Genomic DNA, 20,450 nt, shown 5'->3' on the forward strand with positions numbered 1-20,450 from the left:
CTAGTGAGTATAGGAATATGCGGATTGAGCAGATGAATGCGTGGCTGAAGAGTTGGTGCAGGAGGGAGGGCTTTAGATCCTGGATCACTGGGTCCACTTCTAGGGAAGGTGGGACTTGTACAAGCCTGACGGGTTGCACCTGAACCAGAATGGGACCAACATCCTTGCAAGGGGTTTGCTAGTTCAGTTGGTGGGGTTTAAACTAATTTGGCAGGCGGGGGTGGGATACGGAGTGGAGGTATAAACAGGGGATGATGCACAGGGAAGTACAGAAGAAAAACCAAGTCAGTCTGCAAGGCAGAGCGTCTACAGTCCAGTTAAGGCACAAGGGAGCTTGGCAATGCTGGATGGCATTTGTTTTAATGCAAGGAATATTGAGTAAGATAATTTGAGGGTGTTGATTAGCACATGGGGATATGATATCGTTGCTATCATGGAGACATGGTTGAAGGATGGGCAGGACTGGCAGCTCAATATTCCAGGGTATAGAATCTTCAGGTGAGACAGGGGCGGGAGGCGTGTAAAATAGGAGGTGGGGTCGCAATATTGATCAAGGAGTTAATTACTGCAATGGGGAGGGATGATATCTTAGAAGGTTCCTCAAATAAGGCCATATGATAGACTTAACAAAAAGGGGAAAAAAAGGCTGGGAGTGTACTATAGACTCCCAAACAGTCAGGGAGAGATAGAAGGGTAGATATGTAGGCAAATCGCAGAGAAGTGCAAACATAATAGGCTAATAATAACTTCCCCAATATTAACCGTGACAGACAAAGCGTGAGAGGCTTAGAGGGGGCGAGATTCTTAAGATGTATCCAGGAGAGCTTTATAAACCAGCACGTAGAAAGTCCTACAAGACAGGAGCCGGTGCTGGACCTATTTTAGGGAACGAAGCCGAGCAAATAGTAGAAGTGTCAGTGGGGGAGCATTTCAGTGATAGTGACCACTCAGTAAGACTGAAGGTAGTTATGGAAAAGGACAGTAATGGACCAGAAATAAAGGTTCTGGATTAGGGGAAGGTTGATTTTATTATGATAATACAGGATCTGGCCAAAGTGGACTGGGTGCAGCTACTTGTAGGAAAATCTACATCAGAGCAGAGGGAGTCATTCACAAAGGAAATAGCGAGAGTGCAGGACTAACATGTTCCTGTAAAGATGAAGGGTGGGACCCACAAGTCTAGGGAACCCTGGATGTCGAGGAATGTACAGGATTGGATAAGGAAATAAAGGGAATCTTATGGTAGATACCGAAGGCTCAAAACAGCGGAAGCCCTAAAAGAGTATAGAGTGTAGGGAGTTACTTAAAAAAGAAATTAGGAGAACGAAGAGGGGCATGAAAAAGCACTGGCAGGTAAAATATAGGAGAATCCAAAGGCTTTTTATATGTATGTTAGGGACAAGAGGATAACCAGGGAAAGGGTAGGGCCCATTAGGGACCAAAGTGGCAATTGGCGTGAGGAACCTAAAGTTGGAGATGAGCTTTTAAATGAATACTTTGCATCTGTATTCACTGTAGAGAAGGACGATGTAGATATAGAAATCAGGGAAGAGGGACTGTGATATACTTGAACAAATTAGCATTGTGAGGGAGGAGTTATTAGCAGTTTTAATGGGCTTAAAAGCCCATTAAATCCCCAGGCCCAGATGAGATGTATCCCAGGCTGCTGTGGGAGGTAAGGGAGAAGATTGCAGGGGCCCTGGCATTAATTTTTAATCCTCTCTGGCCACAGGAGAGGTGCCAGAGGACTGCAGGACAACTAATTATTCATTATTCAAGAAGGGTGGTGGGGATAAACCAGGGAACTATAGGCCAGTGAGTCTAACATGAGTGGTAGGGAAACTTTTGGAAAAAATTCTGAGGGACAGAATTAATCTCCACTTGGAAAGGCAAGGATTAATCAAGCATAGTCAGCATGGCTTTGTCAGGGGGAGATCATGTCTGACAAATTTTAATTTTTCAAGGAAGTAACTAGGTGTGTAGGTGAGGGTAGTGCAGTTAATGTAGTCTAAATGGACTTCAGTAAGGCTTTTGACAAGTCTCGCATGGGAGATTGGTCAAGGAGAGCCCATGGGATCCAGGGCAAATTGGATCCAAAATTGGCTTAGTGGCAAGAGGCAGAAGGTGATGGTCGAAGTTTGTTTTAGTGACTGGAAGCCTGTGTCCAGCGGCGTACCGCAGAGTTCAGTGGTGCGTCCCTTGCTGTTTGTAGTGTACATTAATGGTCTAGACGTAAATGTAAGAGGTATGATCAGTAAGTTTGCAGATGACACGAACATCGGTGGTGTGATAAATAGCGAGGGGGAAAGCCTTAGACTACAAGATGATATAGACGGGCTGGTCAGATGGGCAGAACAGTGGCAAATGGAATTTAATCCTGAAAAGTGAGAGGTGATGCATTTGGGGAGGACTAACAAGGCAAGGGAATACATGATGAATGATTGGCCCCTAGGAAGTACAGAGGATCAGAGGGACTTTGGTGTGCATGTCCATAGATCCTTGAAGGCAGCAGGACATGTAGATAAGGTGGTTAAGGAGGCATATGGGATACTTGCCTTTATAAGTCAAGGCAATGAATACAAGAGCAGGGAGGTTATGATGGAAATGTACATAACATTAGTTAGGCCACATCTGGAGTACTGTGTGCAGTTCTGGTCGCTACACTACAGGAAGGATGTGATTGAACTAGGGAGGGTGCAGAGGAAATTCACCAGGATGTTGCCTGGGCTGGAGCGTTCCAGTTATGAGGACAGACTGGATAGGTTGGGGTTGTTTTCTTTAGAGCAGAGAAGGCTGAAGGGGGACCTGATTGAGGTGTACAAAATTATGAGCGGCATAGATAGGGAAGATAGGAAGAAACTTTTCCCCTTAGCAGAAGGGTCAATAATCAGGGGACATAGATTTAAGGTAAGGGGCAGGAGGTTTAGAGGGGATTTGAGGAAAAATTTTTTCACCCAGAGGATGGGAGGTATATGGAACTCACTGCCAGAAAGGGTGGTAGAGGTGGGAACCCTTACAACATTTAAGTAGTATTTAAATGAACACTTGAAACGCCATAGCATACAAGGCTATGGGGAAAGTGCTGAAAAATGGGACTAGAGTAAATAGGGGCATGATGACCAACGCGGACATGATGGGACGAAGGGCCTCTTTCCGTGCTGTAAAACTCAATGACTCTATATCGTTTTAAGCTTGCCTACCAATAGAAGCTCATCTGATCACAGATCTATGAAAACAGAATCCTGTTACAACACAAACTTATAAGCCAAACCATAGATTGCAGTCCACTTGTGCTCTTAAACTGGACGGAATGCAATTATGTGGTTGTGAAAGGGGAAGGAGTTAATAAACTTTTTTAAAATCAGTTATCCACAAATAACTGTAAAGCTTGGCTCAGATAATGGTTCAAACAGGTTAGATGGGACACAGTTTAAAGCACAGAAAAATGAGGAGGAAAAAAATGCTCAGGACAATCAGCGTTTAATTCAGTCTAAGTTCGTAATGAAAGGCAAAAAAACTACACTAGAGAAACAATTTTTCACAGTGCTGTAACACTTGAGTCAGGGTTTAAGCTTTGACAAGTCTTACCTTCCTAATCGGTCAAAAACAGGTGCACTTGGTTTGCTGACATTGTTGAAAAACAGATCTAACTGAAATGCATGTGGTGAGGTCTCCCTGAACAAAGTGAAACAATTACATTTGTCAGGTCAAACTCTACATTCTAAGCTAGGGAATTTACAGCATAAACATAAATACATATAAATATAAATAAATATATAGGTACACACGTGTGCACTGTTTGCATGCATATATATCATTAATTCAGAATTAAGCATTTTAAGTCAAACAGGACAGTAACTCAATCAAGACTATCACAAGCCACCTCAGTGTTTTAGAAACAAACAACCTCAATTAAACTAAAAGATTTAAATTGCTTTCAAGAAATCACACAGGTATTCTCCTTCCCCCTCACTTACCCATATGCCCTGTTGTCAGGTAAGCTATTGTGAGCTTTGACTCCAGGAGGAATGACACGAACTTCATTTATGTAAACCACGCAAGGAAAACGAACTACATCCACATGAGTATTCTGCTATAAAGTAACAGAATAAAAAACATTTAAGTAAGGTTTTTGAATTTAAATACCAATTCCAAAATTTAACATAAATACATTTTCCCACAGTTACATACTGGGGATTAAACATTTACATGTGCACAGAAGGGACACACTCCACTGTTCTCATGTAATACATTGTAAGCAAAATGAAAATAAACACCTGTGCTATCCAAATTTCTTAATCTTTTATACAAAATTGCACTCTACTCCATAGCATGTGGCAAACAATTCTATAGGCAACACACCAACTGACCAAGAGTCAGAAGCTGCTGAGATGGCCATTGGGGCAAACAGATGGGACACTGCACTTTGGTTTTCATCCACCCAAGGAAGCATCTAACCTTCAATTCATTTCACTTTGATTGAGATGAAAATTTATTACAGGGGACTCCTTAGTGTCCTGAGCTGTTTCCCCAAGATTTGGAGGTATTTAGAACCCGACTAAACAACAGATGTTGGAAGATTCAAATTTCAATCCCAAGTCTATACAAAGTTAGTTGTTCTTAATTAGGAGGTACAATCTTAATGCCCTTGAGCTAGAAAAGAAATTTGGCCAGTGTTCCCACTTTTGGTTTAGTATCTAATGACTCTTGCTAGAATGATGAAAGCAAAAAACTGAGGATGCTGGAAATCTGAAATAAAAACAAAAAGTGCTGGAACAACTGAGCAGCATCTGTGAAGAGAGAAGCAGAGTTAACATTGAGTCCGTATGACTCTTCTTCAGAGATCTTGCTAAAAGTGTGGTTTGTGGGTGTCAAATGAGTGTACAGTCAGGTTCCACTGTGATGTTTAAAAGCCTGCACAGCACTCTATCAAGACAACTGAATATTTGGGTTACTGAAGGTGACCAGTGCTCATAAACATGAAATATTTAGCTTTGGATAACTTCATGAGCGGTACTTGTGGTAGACTTTACCTTTCCAGAATCGGCTTGTTCAGCCATCAAAAGGAACATGGACAATCTCATCTGACCTCACCAAATTCTGAGGCTGCATTCCCATCATCTTTCACAGAGGGATGTCAATCATTTAGCTTGGGGCTGTGGGAGGCGATGATGATTGTCCAAGAAAGTAAACAAATTAGCTGAAATATTTGCGTATAGCCCAGTTGGACAACTGTGCTAACATATGCAAGATCTATTTGGTTTAACCCAGTCATGTGATCACCTATCTTTGGAAAGTCCCACACTTGAGTTTGGATAGTGAGTAACAATTAGAACTTGGACAAGAAAATGGTGACCGTTGTCCCAAGAAATCATCTGCCACCTAGGAGGACAAGGGCAGCAGACAAATGGGAACACCAGACCAGAAAGTTCCCCTCCAAGTCACTCACCATCCTTAGTTGGAATGATATTGCCGTTTCTTCAGTGCCACTGGGTCAAAATCCTGGAACTCCCTCCCTAAAAGCATTGTGGGTGTACCTACACCACATGGACTGCAGCAGTTCAAGAAGGAGCTCACCACCACCTTCTCAAGAGCAATTAGGGATAGACAACAAATGCTGACCTTGTTAACGACCCCCACATGCCAAAATTGAATTTGAAAAAGCATGTTCTATGTGTCCACGTAACAAAAACTGAACAGAAATACAATTTAAGTCTTCAAAATGCTACGAACACCAGATAGTGTAAACAAGCTATTTGACGTCAGTTGTAAGCACAAAAATATTTTCAATCAACAACCCTGGTGAGGTCATAGAACAAAATAAACATTTTGTATGGTGACAGATAACTAGAAGAGGCTTGACAAAATCAGTTGAGGCTGAATTAATTCATTCCTTCAAAAAAGAACTAAACTTCTAGTTGGAAACATTACAAGTGATTATATTGATATGTACAAATTCAGCTGATAAATTACCAATGACCATCCTAAGATTTTGACAAAGGGCGGCGGGGGGGAGGAGGAGGGGGTGGGTGCAGTGTTGAGTGAATACTAGAGGTTCAAGGTGGAAGGACTGATTTTATGCTGTCTTGAAGATCAGGGAGTCTTTTTCAAATTTATTTATTCATTCCTGGGATGTGGGTGTCACTGGCTAGGCCAGCATTTATTGCCCATTCCTAATTGCCCTTGAGAAGGCGGTGGTGAGCTACCTTTTTGAACCACTGCAGTCCATGAGGTGCAGGTGCACCCACAGTGCTGTTAGGGAGTTCCAGGATTTTGACCCTACAACAGTGAAGGAATGGCGATATAGTTCCAAGTCAGGGTGGCGTGTGACTTGAAGGGGAACTGCAGGTGGTGTTTCCATGTATCTGCTGCCCTTGTCCTACTAGGTTTCAGAGCCTGTGTGTTTGGAGGGTGCTATCAAAGGAGCCTTGGTGAGTTGCTGCAGTGCATCTTGGAGATGGTACACACCATGACCACGGGGCACCAGTAATGGAGGGAGTGAATGTTCAAGGTGGTGGATGGGGTGCCAACCAAGCAGGCTGCTTTGTCCTGGATGGTGTCAAGTTTCGTGAATGCTGTTGGAACTGCACTCATCCAGGCAATCACACTCCTGGACTTGTGCCTTGTAGATGGTGGACAGGCTTTGGGGAGTCAAGAGATGAGTTACTCACTGCAGAATTCCCAGTGTCTGACCGGCTCTTGTAGCCACAGTATGTATATGGCTGGACCATTTCAGTTTCTGGTCACTGGTAGCCCCCAAGATGTTGATAGTGGGGGATTCAGCGATGGTAAAGCTATTGAATGTCAAGAGGAGATGGTTAGCTTCTCTTTTGTTGGAACTGGTCAATGCCTGGCACTTAAGTGGCAAATAATATTCCTGCCACACATCTGCCCAAGCCTGAATATCGTCCAGGTCTTGCTGCATATGGACATGGATTGCTTCAATATCTGAGAAGTTGCAAATGGTGCTGAACATTGTGCAATCATCAGCAAACATGCCTCCTGCTGATCTTATGATGAAGGGAAGGCAATTGATGAAGCAGCTGAAGATGGGTGGGCATAGGACAACTATCCTGAGCAACTCCTGCAGCGATGCCCAGGACTGAGATGATCAACCTCCAATAACCAGGCCCAGATTCCTTTGTGCTAGGCATGACTCCAGCCAGTGGAGAGTTTTCCCCTGGATTCCCACTGACGTCAGTATTGCTAGGGCTCCTTGATGCCACACTCAGTCAAATGCTGTTATGATGTCAAGGGCAGTCAATCTCACCTCACCATGTTTGGACCAAGCTGGTAATGAGGTCAGGAGCTGAGTGGCCCTGACGGAATCAAAACAGAGCATCAGTGCACAGATTATTGCTGAGTAAGTGCCGCTTGATAGCACTCTTGACGACACCTTTCATCACTTTGCTACCTACATAGAACATTCCCTCACAAATTGCAACTTGATACTGCACATCTGCAAGTATTTTTCTGTTGCATCAACTACAATACAAATAAAGTGGATTCCACAGCACTGCAGCCCTGAAGCATGTGTGCTGAGCTGCTTTTGAAGTGATTCTGCAATATAAAATGCTTTTCACTATTTAATAATGGCCCACTTCCAGCATCCTGCTTCCCGCTGATGCCATTTGAAAGCATCCGTTCCTCATCCAAAAAGAAATTGGAAATCCCCATAAGGACTCAACACTGTTCTGGTAAGAGGATGCATAATTATAAATCACACAAGTATAATTCAAGGGAGAATAATTTATTTCTTTTATATTTAATTTTTATCTTAGTGTATGGTGGTGTACACTTCCTCTTAAAGAACAAAGCATTTCACTGACAAGTAAGCCATCTACTAACTGTGCACGCTAGTAATTCTGCTATTTTTTGATTTGGATATCATGCAACTTAATCATCAGTCTATACTGTATTACACAGTAGATCAGCCTTACGATCAGCATGGAGAAAATTGAAGTAACGTACCAGCCTGCTCCAGGAAAACCCTATCCCAAGCCCAAGGTTTCAGTCCATGACCAGAACCTGCCTGCAGTGGATAAGTTCACTTATCTCGACAGCACACTCTCTCTCTCTCTCGAGCTGTCTACATTGGCAATGAGACACTCGCAAGAATTGCAAAAGCAAGTGTAACATTCGGTAGACTTTGAACATCAGTGTGGGAACAAAGAGGAGTAAGTCTGCCTACCAAACAAAGTAGATAGAGCAAGAGCAACAGTCCTGCCCACTCTGCTTCTCACATGAGACTTAGACTGTATCAAAGTCGTACCAAGAAGCTCAAATCACTTTCACTTGAGCTGCCTTCGGAAGCTACTGAAGATCAGATAACAAGACAAAATAGCAAGCACTGAGATGCTCACCCGAGCTGGCATGCCAAACATCCACACAATATTCAGAATGTCACAACTGGTGATGTAGCCACAATGTCTGACACTCGCTTACCAAAGCAAATTTTCTATAGAGGATATGAGTTTGGGGCAACCAAATAAAAAGCATGCAGCCTCCATCAAAAGCAAGTGCATCAGAGGCAGAGATAAAATGCAAGGAGAGAAAATCCTGAGGCAGCAACTCATCTAAAACTCAGTCATATGTGGCATCCTGTCCTATTTACAGCACAACCTTCAGAATGCGGATCGGCCTGGGCGTTTACCCACTGGAACGCTATCAAATACCCCAGATGATGAACATGTTCATCTTCACCTCGAAAGATGAACAAGCAAGCAGACGAACACAGTAGATACGAGTAATTTACTAGTACTAGCAAACATAGGCCCAGAATTTGTTGGAATGGAGCATCTCACGGTGTGTTCTGTTAACTAAGACTTCTTCCTGCACCTTTAATTCAAAATTGAGTTGCCCACAAAGTTGCTGGAAGTGTGAACTGATAACTGCACAGCAAGGGCAACAGAGAATCTGAGACCTTATTGAACCACAGAACAAACAGTGTATCTCCTTAGCCAGTAAGATTAAAAGATTGAGAAATAAATGGAGGAAGGAGCAAATTAGAATGGGTGAATTCAATGTCAAATTAGATACAGAGGAAGAAATAAGTGTTACAATCCCTGTAGAGACCAGTAACTTTTTAAAAATTTGATTTTCAAGTTAATAACTGAATGGATCAAAAAACAAGATTTCACATTCTAAGATGTTTACTGTAACAAATAGACTAAACGCACTCATGACTAAACGCTATTTTTGTAGGCAAGTTATACTTTAACTATAGAACAGAACTTTTAACACATTCTCTCATAATCAGTCTGAAAAGATACTTAGATCCCAAAGGTTTGCTTCTGTTCTTTTTCTTTCTCAGCCTAGTAACTTTTAACCCCAGAACTGTCCTTCACAGTGAGTGTTACTGGAGATCCTCCCTCCACCACAAGCTAGGTGAATCTTCCAGTTTTATTTTACCTCCTTACGAATTTGTTTTTTTCAATCTGAGCACACGCTTCCACCCGCATTCTTGCACAGTTAATCATAGAAAATTTCAGCTTCTAACTGCTTTCTCTCTTCTGGACCCTGGCAGACAAACCCACCTGTCTGTGATATTCAGTGATATTTTAGGAAAGCCTGTAACCCTATCATTACAATGACTTCCTCTGCACCTTACCCCATTGCAATGTGAATTACATGGGCCTTGCATCCATGTAGAAATGCTGATTAGCTATTCTTCAGACCCCAAACTCTATCCTATCCTGGAATCAAAGGGACAGTTCAAAGAATACCCTTTTACAACCTGACATTCCTCCCTAGGACTTGGAGACTCGGTCTGTCCACTGGCATCACAGCTGCCTTCAACATTGTTTGCAAGTGTGAATATCTTGCGCCTTCAACCCAGTAAATTCCGGCCTTCCTTTCATCTTTAACAGCCCCGTCACGCAGACCTGCTGTCAGGCAGACTTCAGAGTCAAGAACTAGATAGGTCACATGACCCCCCTTCATTTTAACCTAAATTAAAGACAGTCCCAAATCTTATAAACCTCATAATTGTAACACCTACCCCCAAGAAGTGAAAAGTCATCACCATAATGATGCATTTTCATAAACACTATCCAAAATATAACTTATAACATTCTATACAATTCAACAACCACCTTACTACATACAGTACAAGTAGCATGCTGTGACATTTTCCATTAAACAGTCCATCTTGAGAACATTAGAATGTTTAACCTTTATTAATCCAAATACAAGTAACAAAATTTCTCTTCTCATGACAATTAAAGTTCACAGTGTTTTCATGCCCTTGGTTAAAATATTGCGCAATTAATTCAGTCTGGGAAACTTTATCAAGACTGTTACTTGGAGACAATCCTTGTGATTTTCCAGTTCCATTAGGTGGAAGCTGTACATAGAAACAAAATCCTCCATCACTATTCCTCTTCTCATAGTTTTGATATGTTCTTTTGTTTTTCTTTAGAATCAGTCTCTGAGCCACTTGGTCCAAGTTCAACATTCGATCTCCATTTTCCTTCATGGCTGCAGGTTTATTAATATCTAAATCGAAAAAATGTGTCAGCTAGCCAACCATTTGAGTCGTCTTTCTCCTCCTTAAATGCAGAATTACTGCTTTCTTTCGTTGCTTTAAGAATTTCATTGAGGTTACATCGATGTTTCGATTAAAAATTCCTTATATTATTTTTTAATCAGCTCTTGCATTCTTTTACATTCATTCTGTATTTCTTCATTCCATTAAGCATGAGCTTCGTCAATTCCTTTTGAGCAAGAGCCACAGCTTCTTCATTTTAAAGCTTCATTTTAAGCTGCAAACCTTTAACGCATCCTTGTAATTCCACAGTAACAGCATCAGTCGAGTCAAGTTATTTTGCTTTCAGGCACTGTCTCTTTTTGTTTGTCCATTAGCCTGAAATTCTGCTACTGTATCCTGTTTTGACATATGTGGTTTAGGGCCTGCATTTGAGATAGATCCAATTTCTTGCTGTTGCAGTTAACTCTTTGCTGTCAATCTGAAGTCTCAATGGTTCTTTACTCTCAGAAATCTGTGCTTATGATTCTTTGGACACATCTTTTACAGCAGATTCAGAGACATGCATGTGTTTTTCAAAGTTCACTGATCAGGCTGATACATCCTTATCTTTACCCACTTCAATGGGTCTTGTGGAAATGTCTGGAGGCAGGACACGGTCTCCAGCTAGATCGTTCCCCAAGATAAGATCAACATTATTAATAGGCAATTTGGACACCACTCCCACAATAACAGACCCACTGAATAAAGCACAATTTAAATTTACTCTGCACAATGGAACAGGTAAACAATTCATCAATGCCCTATATCAGTATACTTCTACTTAGCAAACTCTCTGGAGAGAAATTCGTGTCTTTTGCTATCATCATGCTTGGAGCCAACACCGTATCACTAAAATGATAATCTTTTTGACTCCTTCCATCAGACAAAAACAGAGTTACTTCATCCTTAAATATAAAACTCCTGTCTTTTATGATCTGATTTACACCCACTGTAAATACATTTAGTGGTATTGATTTGTCACAAGCTTCACTCACTTGTACAGCATTTTCTGAAGAAACACTAGACACCCCCTCAAAAGCTACTGGTTTAACTTTCAGCTTCCTGCAATCTGCCTTCCCATGTCCTGTTTTATGACAAAGGTAACATGCTCCGAAAAGCATCTATCTTTTCAATTCTACCACCCCCCCCCCACCTCATGGTTATTAGTGTTCTGTTCACTATCACTTCTCTTATCTCTCCAGTTTCTGTGCAGATTTACGAAGGTCTGCTGCCACCTATGTGTTTGTGGGACTACTCATAGCCATCAGCCAAAACTGCTTATCTTAGAAACCTTATTGTCTTCTAAATGAGATCTGATTCCTAAAGGAATGCTGTTTTTAAATTCTTCCAGTAACAATACCTTTCTAAGGTTTTCAAAATCTTTATCAAGCTATACCATTGATCAAACATAATTTCCCTTTCTCTAACAAATTGCACAAAAGTCTGAGTCTGTCTCTTTCTTAAATTTCTAAATTTTTGCCTATAAGATTCTGGAAATAACTCATATGCATAAAGTACAGCAGTCTTAACTACATCATAATATGCAGGCTGTTCATCAGAAACAGTCAAATAAACCTCCAATGTCTTTCCTACCAAAATACTTCGTAATAGAATTGTCCAAATTTCTTTTGGCCAATCTAACTGGCAATCTTCTCAAAATATATTTCAACTCCTTCCTCACTGAATTTAGACACTAGGCGAATATTCCTTCCAAAATCAAAACCAGAAGTTAAATTTGACCCATTATCAAATCTACCTGCTCCTCCCAGTTCACAAAATGGAAGCCTTTTCCTGTACAATTCAAATATCCTGGCTTCTCCTTTGCTTTGCAATTCAAAGTTTTCTTTTTCTTTTACTCTGAATTTTTTTTTCTTCCCTTTGGAATTCTAATTCAAGTTTTCACACTTCCCTTTCCATGTCCTTTTCTCTTTCCACTCTTTCAAGTACTGGCTTTATCATTGCTATTTCAATTTCAAGTTGTTTCATTTGTAACTGATTCCTAGCCAACTCAATCTGCATTTTATCTGGATTATCTTTTTCTTCCTCAAGGTTGAAATGTTGAGTCAATGCCACAAAACCATTTCTAACTTCTTAGCGCGTTCTTTTAAATCCATTTCTAACTTTTCTGCCCAAGCTTTTAAATTAACCTTTGTTAACTTGCTCTCAGGCACTCACAGGTTATTGGAGAAAATAAAAGTTCAAAGTGTAGGGGTAACATATTAGCCTGGATAAAAGATTGTCCCGCTGGCAGAAAACAGAGAGTATGCATAAATGGGTCTTTGTCTGATTGACAGGATGTGACGAGTGGAGTCCCACAGGGGTCTGTGCTGGGGCCTTAACTTTTTACAATTTACATCAATGACTTAGATGAGGGGAGCGAAGGCATGGTGGCTAAATTTGCAGACAACACAAAGATAGGTAGGAAGGTATGTTGCAAAGAAGACATAAAGAGGCTGCAGATGGATATAGATAAATTGAGAGTGGGCAAAATGTAAAGTTGTTCATTTTGACAGGAAGAATAAAAAAAGCAGAGTATTACTTAAACAGAGAACGACTGCAGAATTCCGAGGTGCAGAGGGATCTAGGTGTTCTCGTGCGTGAGTCACAAAAAGTTAGTATGCAAGTGCAGCATGTAATCCAAGAAGGCTAATGGAATGCTATCCTTTATTATGAGAGGAATTGCACATAAAAGTAAGATGTTATGCTTCAATTATATAGGGCTTTGGTGAGGCCGCATCTCGAATACTGCGTGCAGTTTTAGTCTCCTTATTTGAGTAAGGGTGTAATGTGTTGGAGGTGGTTCAGAGGAGGTTTATTAGATTGATACCTAGAATGAGCAGGTTGTCTTATGGGGAAAGGTTGGACTGGCTGGGCTTGATTCCGCTGGAGTTTAGAAGAGTGAGGGGTGACTTGATCAAAGTATATAAGATCCTGAATTGTCTTGACAAGGTGGATGTAGAAAGGATGTTTCCTCTTTTGGGTGAGTCTAGAACTAGGGGCACTGTTTTAAAATTAGGGGTAGCCCTACTAGGACAGAGATGAGGAGAATTTTTTTTGGAGACTTTGGAGCTCTCTGCCTCAGAAGGCGGAGGAGGCGGGGGTCACTGAATATTTTTAAGGCGGAGGTAGATTGATCCCCTTGCCTAACAAGAATCTAAGGTTATTGGGGGTAGATGGGAATGTAAAACTCGAAACACAAACAGATCAGCCATGATCTTACTGAATGGTGGAACAGGCTTGAGGGGCCAAATGGCCTACTTCTACCCCTATTTTGTATGTTCATACAGACGAGCCTCTTTTTCGTGGAAAGCTCCAGCAATAGACTTAACCATTTTAACATTTCAATAAATACAGCAAAAGTCACCATGAAATCTTGTTCGTTTAAACTCTGGCCAAACCCATGTACTCATCTCAGCCTGTGGATTCAAAATCCCGCAACAGCCGCAAATTTGTTACAAACCCATAGAGACAGATAACTAGAAGTTCAAATTTATTTTTAAAAGTTAATAGCTGAACAGATGACAAGATTTTGCATCTTAACTTCACTGCAATAGGCTAAAAGCACTGTTAACACTATTTTTGTAGGCAACTTATACTTTAAAATACAGAACAGAAAAAGAACACTTTCAAGTATCTGTTCCACTATCATTTAAGCAGACATTCAATTCTCCTAGAATCAGTCCAAAATGATTCTAAGCTCCAGAGAATTTATTTGTTATTTTCCTTTCTCAACTAAGTAACTTCTAACCCCAGAAATGTCCTTCACGGGGAGAGTATTACTGGGGATCCTCCCTCTAGCACAAGCTTTGCGAATCCTCCAGCTTCAAATTAACTCATGTGTTTGGTCTTTTCAACCCTAGCACAAGCTTCCACCCATATTCCAGCATGGTGATACACCTTGGCCTGCTGACACCCATTGTTCTTTTTTAGTCTTTCACAGGATGTGGCATTGCTGGCTTGGCCAGCAGTTTTTTTCCCCATCCCCAACTGCCCTTGAGAAGGTGATGGTGAACCACCCTTCTTGAGCCGCTGCAGTCCATGTGGCGTAGGTACACCCACAGTGCTGTTAGGAAGAAAATTCCAGGATTTTGACGAAGCGACAGTGAAGGAACAATAATATAGTTCCTAGTCAGGATGGTGTGTGGCTTGGATGGGAATTTGCAAGTGATGCTGTTCCCATGCATCTGTTGCCCTGTTCTTCTAGGTGGGAGCGGTCATGGGTTTCGAAGCTGCTGTTGAAGGAGCCTTGATGAGTTGCTGCACTGCATCTTGTAGATGGTACATACTATGAACATGGTGCACCAGTGGCGGAGGGAATGAATGTTTAAGGTGGTGGATGGCGTGCCAATCAAGTGGGCTGCTTTACCCTGAATGGTGTCGAGCTTCCTGAATGTTGTCAGAGCTGCACTCATCCAGGCAAGTGGGGAGTATTCCATCACACTCTCGACTTGTGCTTTGTAAATGGTGGATGGGCTTTGGGAATCACGAGGTGAGTTACTCGCTGCAGAATTCCCAGCCTCTGACCTGCTTTTGTAGCTACAATGTATATATGGCTAGTCCAGTTCAATTTCTGGTCAATTGCAAACCCCAGGACGTTGATAGTGGGGGATTCAGCAATGGTAATGTCATTGAGTGTCAAGGGGAGATGATTAAATACTATTTGTTGGAGACGGTCGTTGCCTGGCACTTGTGTGGCACAAATGTTACTTGCCACATATCAGCCCAAGCCTGAATATTGTCCAGATCTTGCTGCATATAGACATGGACTTCTTCAGTATCTGAAGAGTCATGAATGGTGCTGAACATTGTGCAAACATCCCCACTTCGGACCTTATAATGGTGGGAAGGTCACTGATGAAGCAGTTGTAGATGGTCTAGGGTCACACATGAAAAATGACCACTTATGTAACAGATCGTAATGCCTTAACATGTCGTCAGCGTTCGGTGAGCAAAGGGGCGAATATCAAAGTGCATGCATATAATGAAAATATCCCAACGCTACAAAAATTCCACTACCCTCACGTTTCTTTGAGTGGGATAAGCTACAGCATACTCCAATACTACTTCTTTTCACATTTCCTATCATTTTCTTTCCTCTCCTACGGCATCAGCTCCTTTCGGTTCCACAGGCTCTGGATGCCATTAGCTACCTCATCAATTTCACCATTCTCCATGAGCATGTCAGTGCATTATCTAAAAGCAGAAGATAAATGAATTTCATCCTGCCCTCACCCAACATCCTGCACAGACTCAATGAGGGTTGCTGGATTACAGAACGCTGGCCAATTTTTACCTATCTAATCCAAGGGCACTAATGCCAATCCTGCCACTACACCATAGATTTGATCGATGGATGAAAGAAAAGGGGGTTGAAGGGATGTCCGAACAAGGCGGTTAAATTTGACTTAGATTATTTATTTGAATACAGGGTAAACAAAGACAAAGACCGATTTGGCCAAACAGCCTCTTTCTGTATTGTATTTCTATGTACCAGCTGGCTCAGCAAAAATTGAGGATCCCACACAAGCCCTTCTATATGGCTCAAGTAATCACTGCTTAAGCAGCTGAGTAATCAAATGAGCAGCACAATGTAACTGTAGTTCAGCCAGATACAATAGTCAAAGGAGATTGGCAGTGCCCTCTCTGGTGCTAACAGGGGAAAAACACGACCCTCCAAGACAGAATCCTTCCAGGTTCCATTAACGAGTCTTGCCAGCTGGTCAACCATTAGTCACCCCCTGGAATACTGAGGGCCCTCCTGACATAGAAGATTGCTGAGTTTGCCAGAGAGTTGACCTATTTCCAAAATTTCATTATAACACCCTGAAGCCACCTTGACACCAATAAGATGTTATTCCCCACTGCAAGCACACACAAAAAGTGCTGTCATATGTGGATGAATGAGCTGGTGAAAAATAGGAATTTTAGACTGAATGTAATTCAGTTAACAGGATATAACAAAATGAATACCAAAAAACTAAGTATTTGGACTGAAATGTTTATTTATTTATTAAGTCAGGATGGTGAATGATTTGGATGGGAACTTAGGTGGTGTTCCCATCTAATTGCTGCCCTTGCCCTTCTAGACGGTAGTGGTTGTGGGTTTGGAAGGTGCTAAGGAGCCTTGTAGATGGTACACACTGCTCCTATTGTGTGTTGGTGGTAGAGGGAATGAATGTTTGTAGATGGGGTGCCAATCAAGCAGGCTGCTTTGACCTGGATGGTGTCAAGCTTCTTGAGTGTTGTTGGAGCTGCAATCATCCAGGCAAGTGGGGAGTATTCCGTAGCACATTATATTTATAATATAAGTGAAGCACTGATTTGCACGTACTTCTTTCAATTTAATCCACTATATTTGCTGCTCATAATGTGATCTGTTACACTGGGGAGACAGGTTGGGTGACCACTGTGCAGAATACCTCCGTTCAATCAGCAAGCATGACCTCGAGCTTCTGATGGTCTGTCATTTTAATTCTCCACCTTGCTCTCACACAGACATATGTCTTCAGCCTGCTGTTCACAGAATCACAGAGTGCAGAAGAGGCCCTTCGGCCCATCGGGTCTGCACCGACACGTGAGAAACACCTGACCTACCTACCTAATCCCATTTACCAGCACTTGACCCATAGCCTTGAATGTTATGACATGCCAAGTGCTCATCCCGGTACTTTTTACAGGATGTGAGGCAACCCGCCTCCACCACCCTCCCAGGCAGTGCATTCCAGACCGTCACCACCCTCTGGGTAAAAAGGTTTTTCCTCACATCCCCCCTAAACCTCCTGCCCTTCACCTTGAACTTATGTCCCCTTGTGACTGACCCTTCAACTAAGGGGAACAACTGCTCCCTATCCACCCTGTCCATGCCCCTCATAATCTTGTATACCTCGATCAGGTCGCCCCTCAGTCTTCTCTGCTCTAAAAAAAACAACCCAAGTCTATCCAACCTCTCTTCATAACTTAAATGTTTCATTACAGGCAACATCCTGGTGAATCTCCTCTGCACCCCCTCCAGTGCAATCACATCCTTCCCATAATGTGACGACCAGAACTGCACACAGTACTCCAGCTGTGGCCTCACCAAGGTTCTATACAACTGCAACATGACCTCCCTACTTTTGTAATCTATGCCTCAATTGATAAAGGCAGTGTCCCGTATGCCTTTTTCACCACCCCACTAACATGCCCCTCCGCCTTCAGAGATCTATGGACACACACGCCAAGGTCCCTTTGCTCCTCAGAACTTCCTAGTGTCATGCCGTTCATTGAATACTTCCTTGTCAAATTACTCCTTCCAAAGTGTATCAGCTCACACTTCTCAGGGTTAAATTCCATCTGCCACTTATCTGCCCATTTGGCCATCCCGTCTATATCTTCCTGTAGCCCAAGACACTCAACCTCACTGTTAACCACCCAGCCAATCATTGTGTCTACCGCAAACTTACTAATCCTACCCCCCACATAGTCATCTATGTCGTTTATATAAATGACAAATAATAGGGGACCCAGCACAGATCGCTGTGGTATGCCACTGGACACTGGCTTCCAGTCACTAAAGCATCCTTCTGTCATTACTCTCTGCCTCCTACAACTGAGCCAATTTTGAATCCACCTTATCAAATTACCCGGTATCCCATGTGCATTTGCCTTCTTTATAAGTCTCCCATGTGGGACCTTGTCAAAGGCTTTGCTGAAATCCATATAAACTACATCAACTGCACTACCCTCATCTACACACCTGGTCACCTCCTCAAAAAATTCAATCAAATTTGTCAGGCATGACCTCCCTCTGACAAAGCCATGCTGACTATCCCTGATCAAACCTTGCCTCTCCAAGTGGAGACAGATTCTCTCCTTCAGAATTTTCTCCAATTGTTTCCCTACCACTGACGTGAGACTCACTGGCCTCCAGTTCCCTGACTTATCTCTACAACTCTTCTTAAATAGCGGAACCATATTAGCTGTTCTCCAGTCCTCTGGCACCTCCCTCGTGGCCAGAGAGGAATTAAAAATTTGGGTCAGAGCCTCTGCGATCTCCTCCCTTGCCTCCCTCAGCAGTCTGGGACACAAATCATCTGGTCCTGGAGATTGGTCCACTTTTAACCCTGCCAACACCTCCAATATCTTGTCACTCCCTATATCAATTTGCTTAAGAACCTTGCAGTCTCTCTCCCCGAGTTCGATACCTTCATCTTCATTCTCTTGGGTGAAGACAGATGTGAAGTATTAATTCAACACTCTAGCGATGTCATCTGGCTCCACCCATAAATTGGCCCCTTGGTCCCTTATGAACCCTACTCTTTCCCTGGTTATCCTCTTCCCATTGATATACTTATAGAATATCTTGGGATTTTCCCTACTTTTACCAGCCAGAGCTTTCTCTAATGAAGCTCAACGTAAGCCTGAGGAACAGCACCTCATCTTTCAATTAGGTACTTCATAGTCTTTCAGACTCAACACCAGTTCAACAATTTCAGACTGTAAACTCTGTTCTTCATTTTGTTTCCTTTTCTTTGCATATTTTGATTTATCTCTTATTTTTGATTTCAGACAGTAGCACACCTGCTCTGGGCACATCACAGACCTTCCTTATGTCTTTGTCCCATCCACCCCTTGCTCAAAACCTATCACATTTCTAAGTTTTCCAAGTTCTGTTGAGAGGTCATCAACCTGAAACATTGACTCCATTTCTCTCTCCACAGATGCTGCCTGACCTGCGTTTCCAGAATGTTCTGTTTTTATTTAAAGTAAAAAGGTTCCTTTATATTACAGATTGGATTTAGGACAGCCGTTGAAGAGCTTTGATCTTTCAAATTTTGAACACAAACACACACACACAGCCAATTGCTAACTCAAGAGCACTGCAAGCACTCATAATTTACAACAAGTGGTTTCCAAAATCCATCATATTTCATCCAAAAGGAGGGCATTTGGCCCATCAGGCTGTGCCTACTCTTTAGAAGAGTTATCCAACTAGTCTCATTCCCTTGCACTTTCCACAGAGCCCTGCATGTTCCGTTATAATACACATATCTCAAAATAATTAAGTGTGTGCGCGCTGTCCACTGTTCTGTATTATGCTCATAAATTACAGTAGTCCAATAAAATTGCATCTTGTATGAAAACTTCTTCCAAATAAACCAGTTGGTGCACAACAGAAAACTCCCAGCTCTATATCAACATGCAAAAATCACTATATTGACAGGTACAAATACAGAATTTTTTTTTACTTCACTGTCCCCACGAAATTGTCCCCCTTTGGTGCCCTTCCTCCTCCCTCGCCCCCCCTCCCCCAGCCCCAACCCAAGTGGTGCTTAAAATCAACTATCAGCATGCTGCTTGGAGTTAGGATTTGGTGATAAAAGCCTCTGAAATTCAAGGAAATCAGAAATCCCAGATGGGAAGTCAGTCTGACGTTGATTTTCAGATGCATGGGAACACCACCACCTGGAAGCTCCCCTTCAAGCCACACACCATCCTGACTTAGTAATATATCACCACTTCTTCATTGTCGCTGGGTCAAAATCTTGGAACTCCCTCCCTAACAGCACTGTGGGTGTACCTATACCCCATGGATGGCAGTAGTTCAAAAAGGCAGCTCACCATCACCTTCTCAAGGGCAATTAGGATGGGCAATAAATGCTGGCCCAGCCAGCAATGCCAACATCCAGTAAATGAATTAAAAAACTTTTTTTCAAAGAAATACTCAAGGATAAGGCTCTTGAAGAGCACTTTCTCAAGCTCAAATTACAAGAGCCTGATAGTCCATGTCACTTATTTAGCAATAAATGAATGTATCCCAATAACAATTTGCATTCATTATAATCAAGTGAGAAGACACCATGCTCTACAGAATGATCTTACACTCAAATCTTTTATTCTTTAAAGAATTACAGAATTGTTAGTGCAGAAAGAGGCCATTAAG

The 20,450-nt window shown here is 42.1% G+C and overlaps 1 protein-coding gene across 4 annotated transcripts in view; it reads right to left on the reverse strand.

The window, feature by feature from the left end:
• Positions 1 to 20,450, reverse strand: part of virma (vir like m6A methyltransferase associated) — a 118,630-nt gene that overhangs the window by 94,340 nt on the left and 3,840 nt on the right. For 3 of the 4 annotated variants that reach the window (XM_078540772.1, XM_078540770.1, XM_078540773.1), the window contains exons 2-3: positions 3,978 to 4,093; positions 3,589 to 3,675 (exon numbers count right to left, since the gene is read on the reverse strand). In XM_078540772.1, the coding sequence (XP_078396898.1) occupies positions 3,589 to 3,675; positions 3,978 to 4,093 (203 nt within the window). The remainder of the gene's footprint in view (positions 1 to 3,588; positions 3,676 to 3,977; positions 4,094 to 20,450) is intronic. The other variant, XM_078540771.1, reaches the window with a different exon arrangement.

The sequence above is a fragment of the Cetorhinus maximus genome, chromosome 4 (assembly GCF_964194155.1).
Source record: "Cetorhinus maximus chromosome 4, sCetMax3.hap1.1, whole genome shotgun sequence".
Taxonomy (NCBI): domain Eukaryota; kingdom Metazoa; phylum Chordata; class Chondrichthyes; order Lamniformes; family Cetorhinidae; genus Cetorhinus; species Cetorhinus maximus.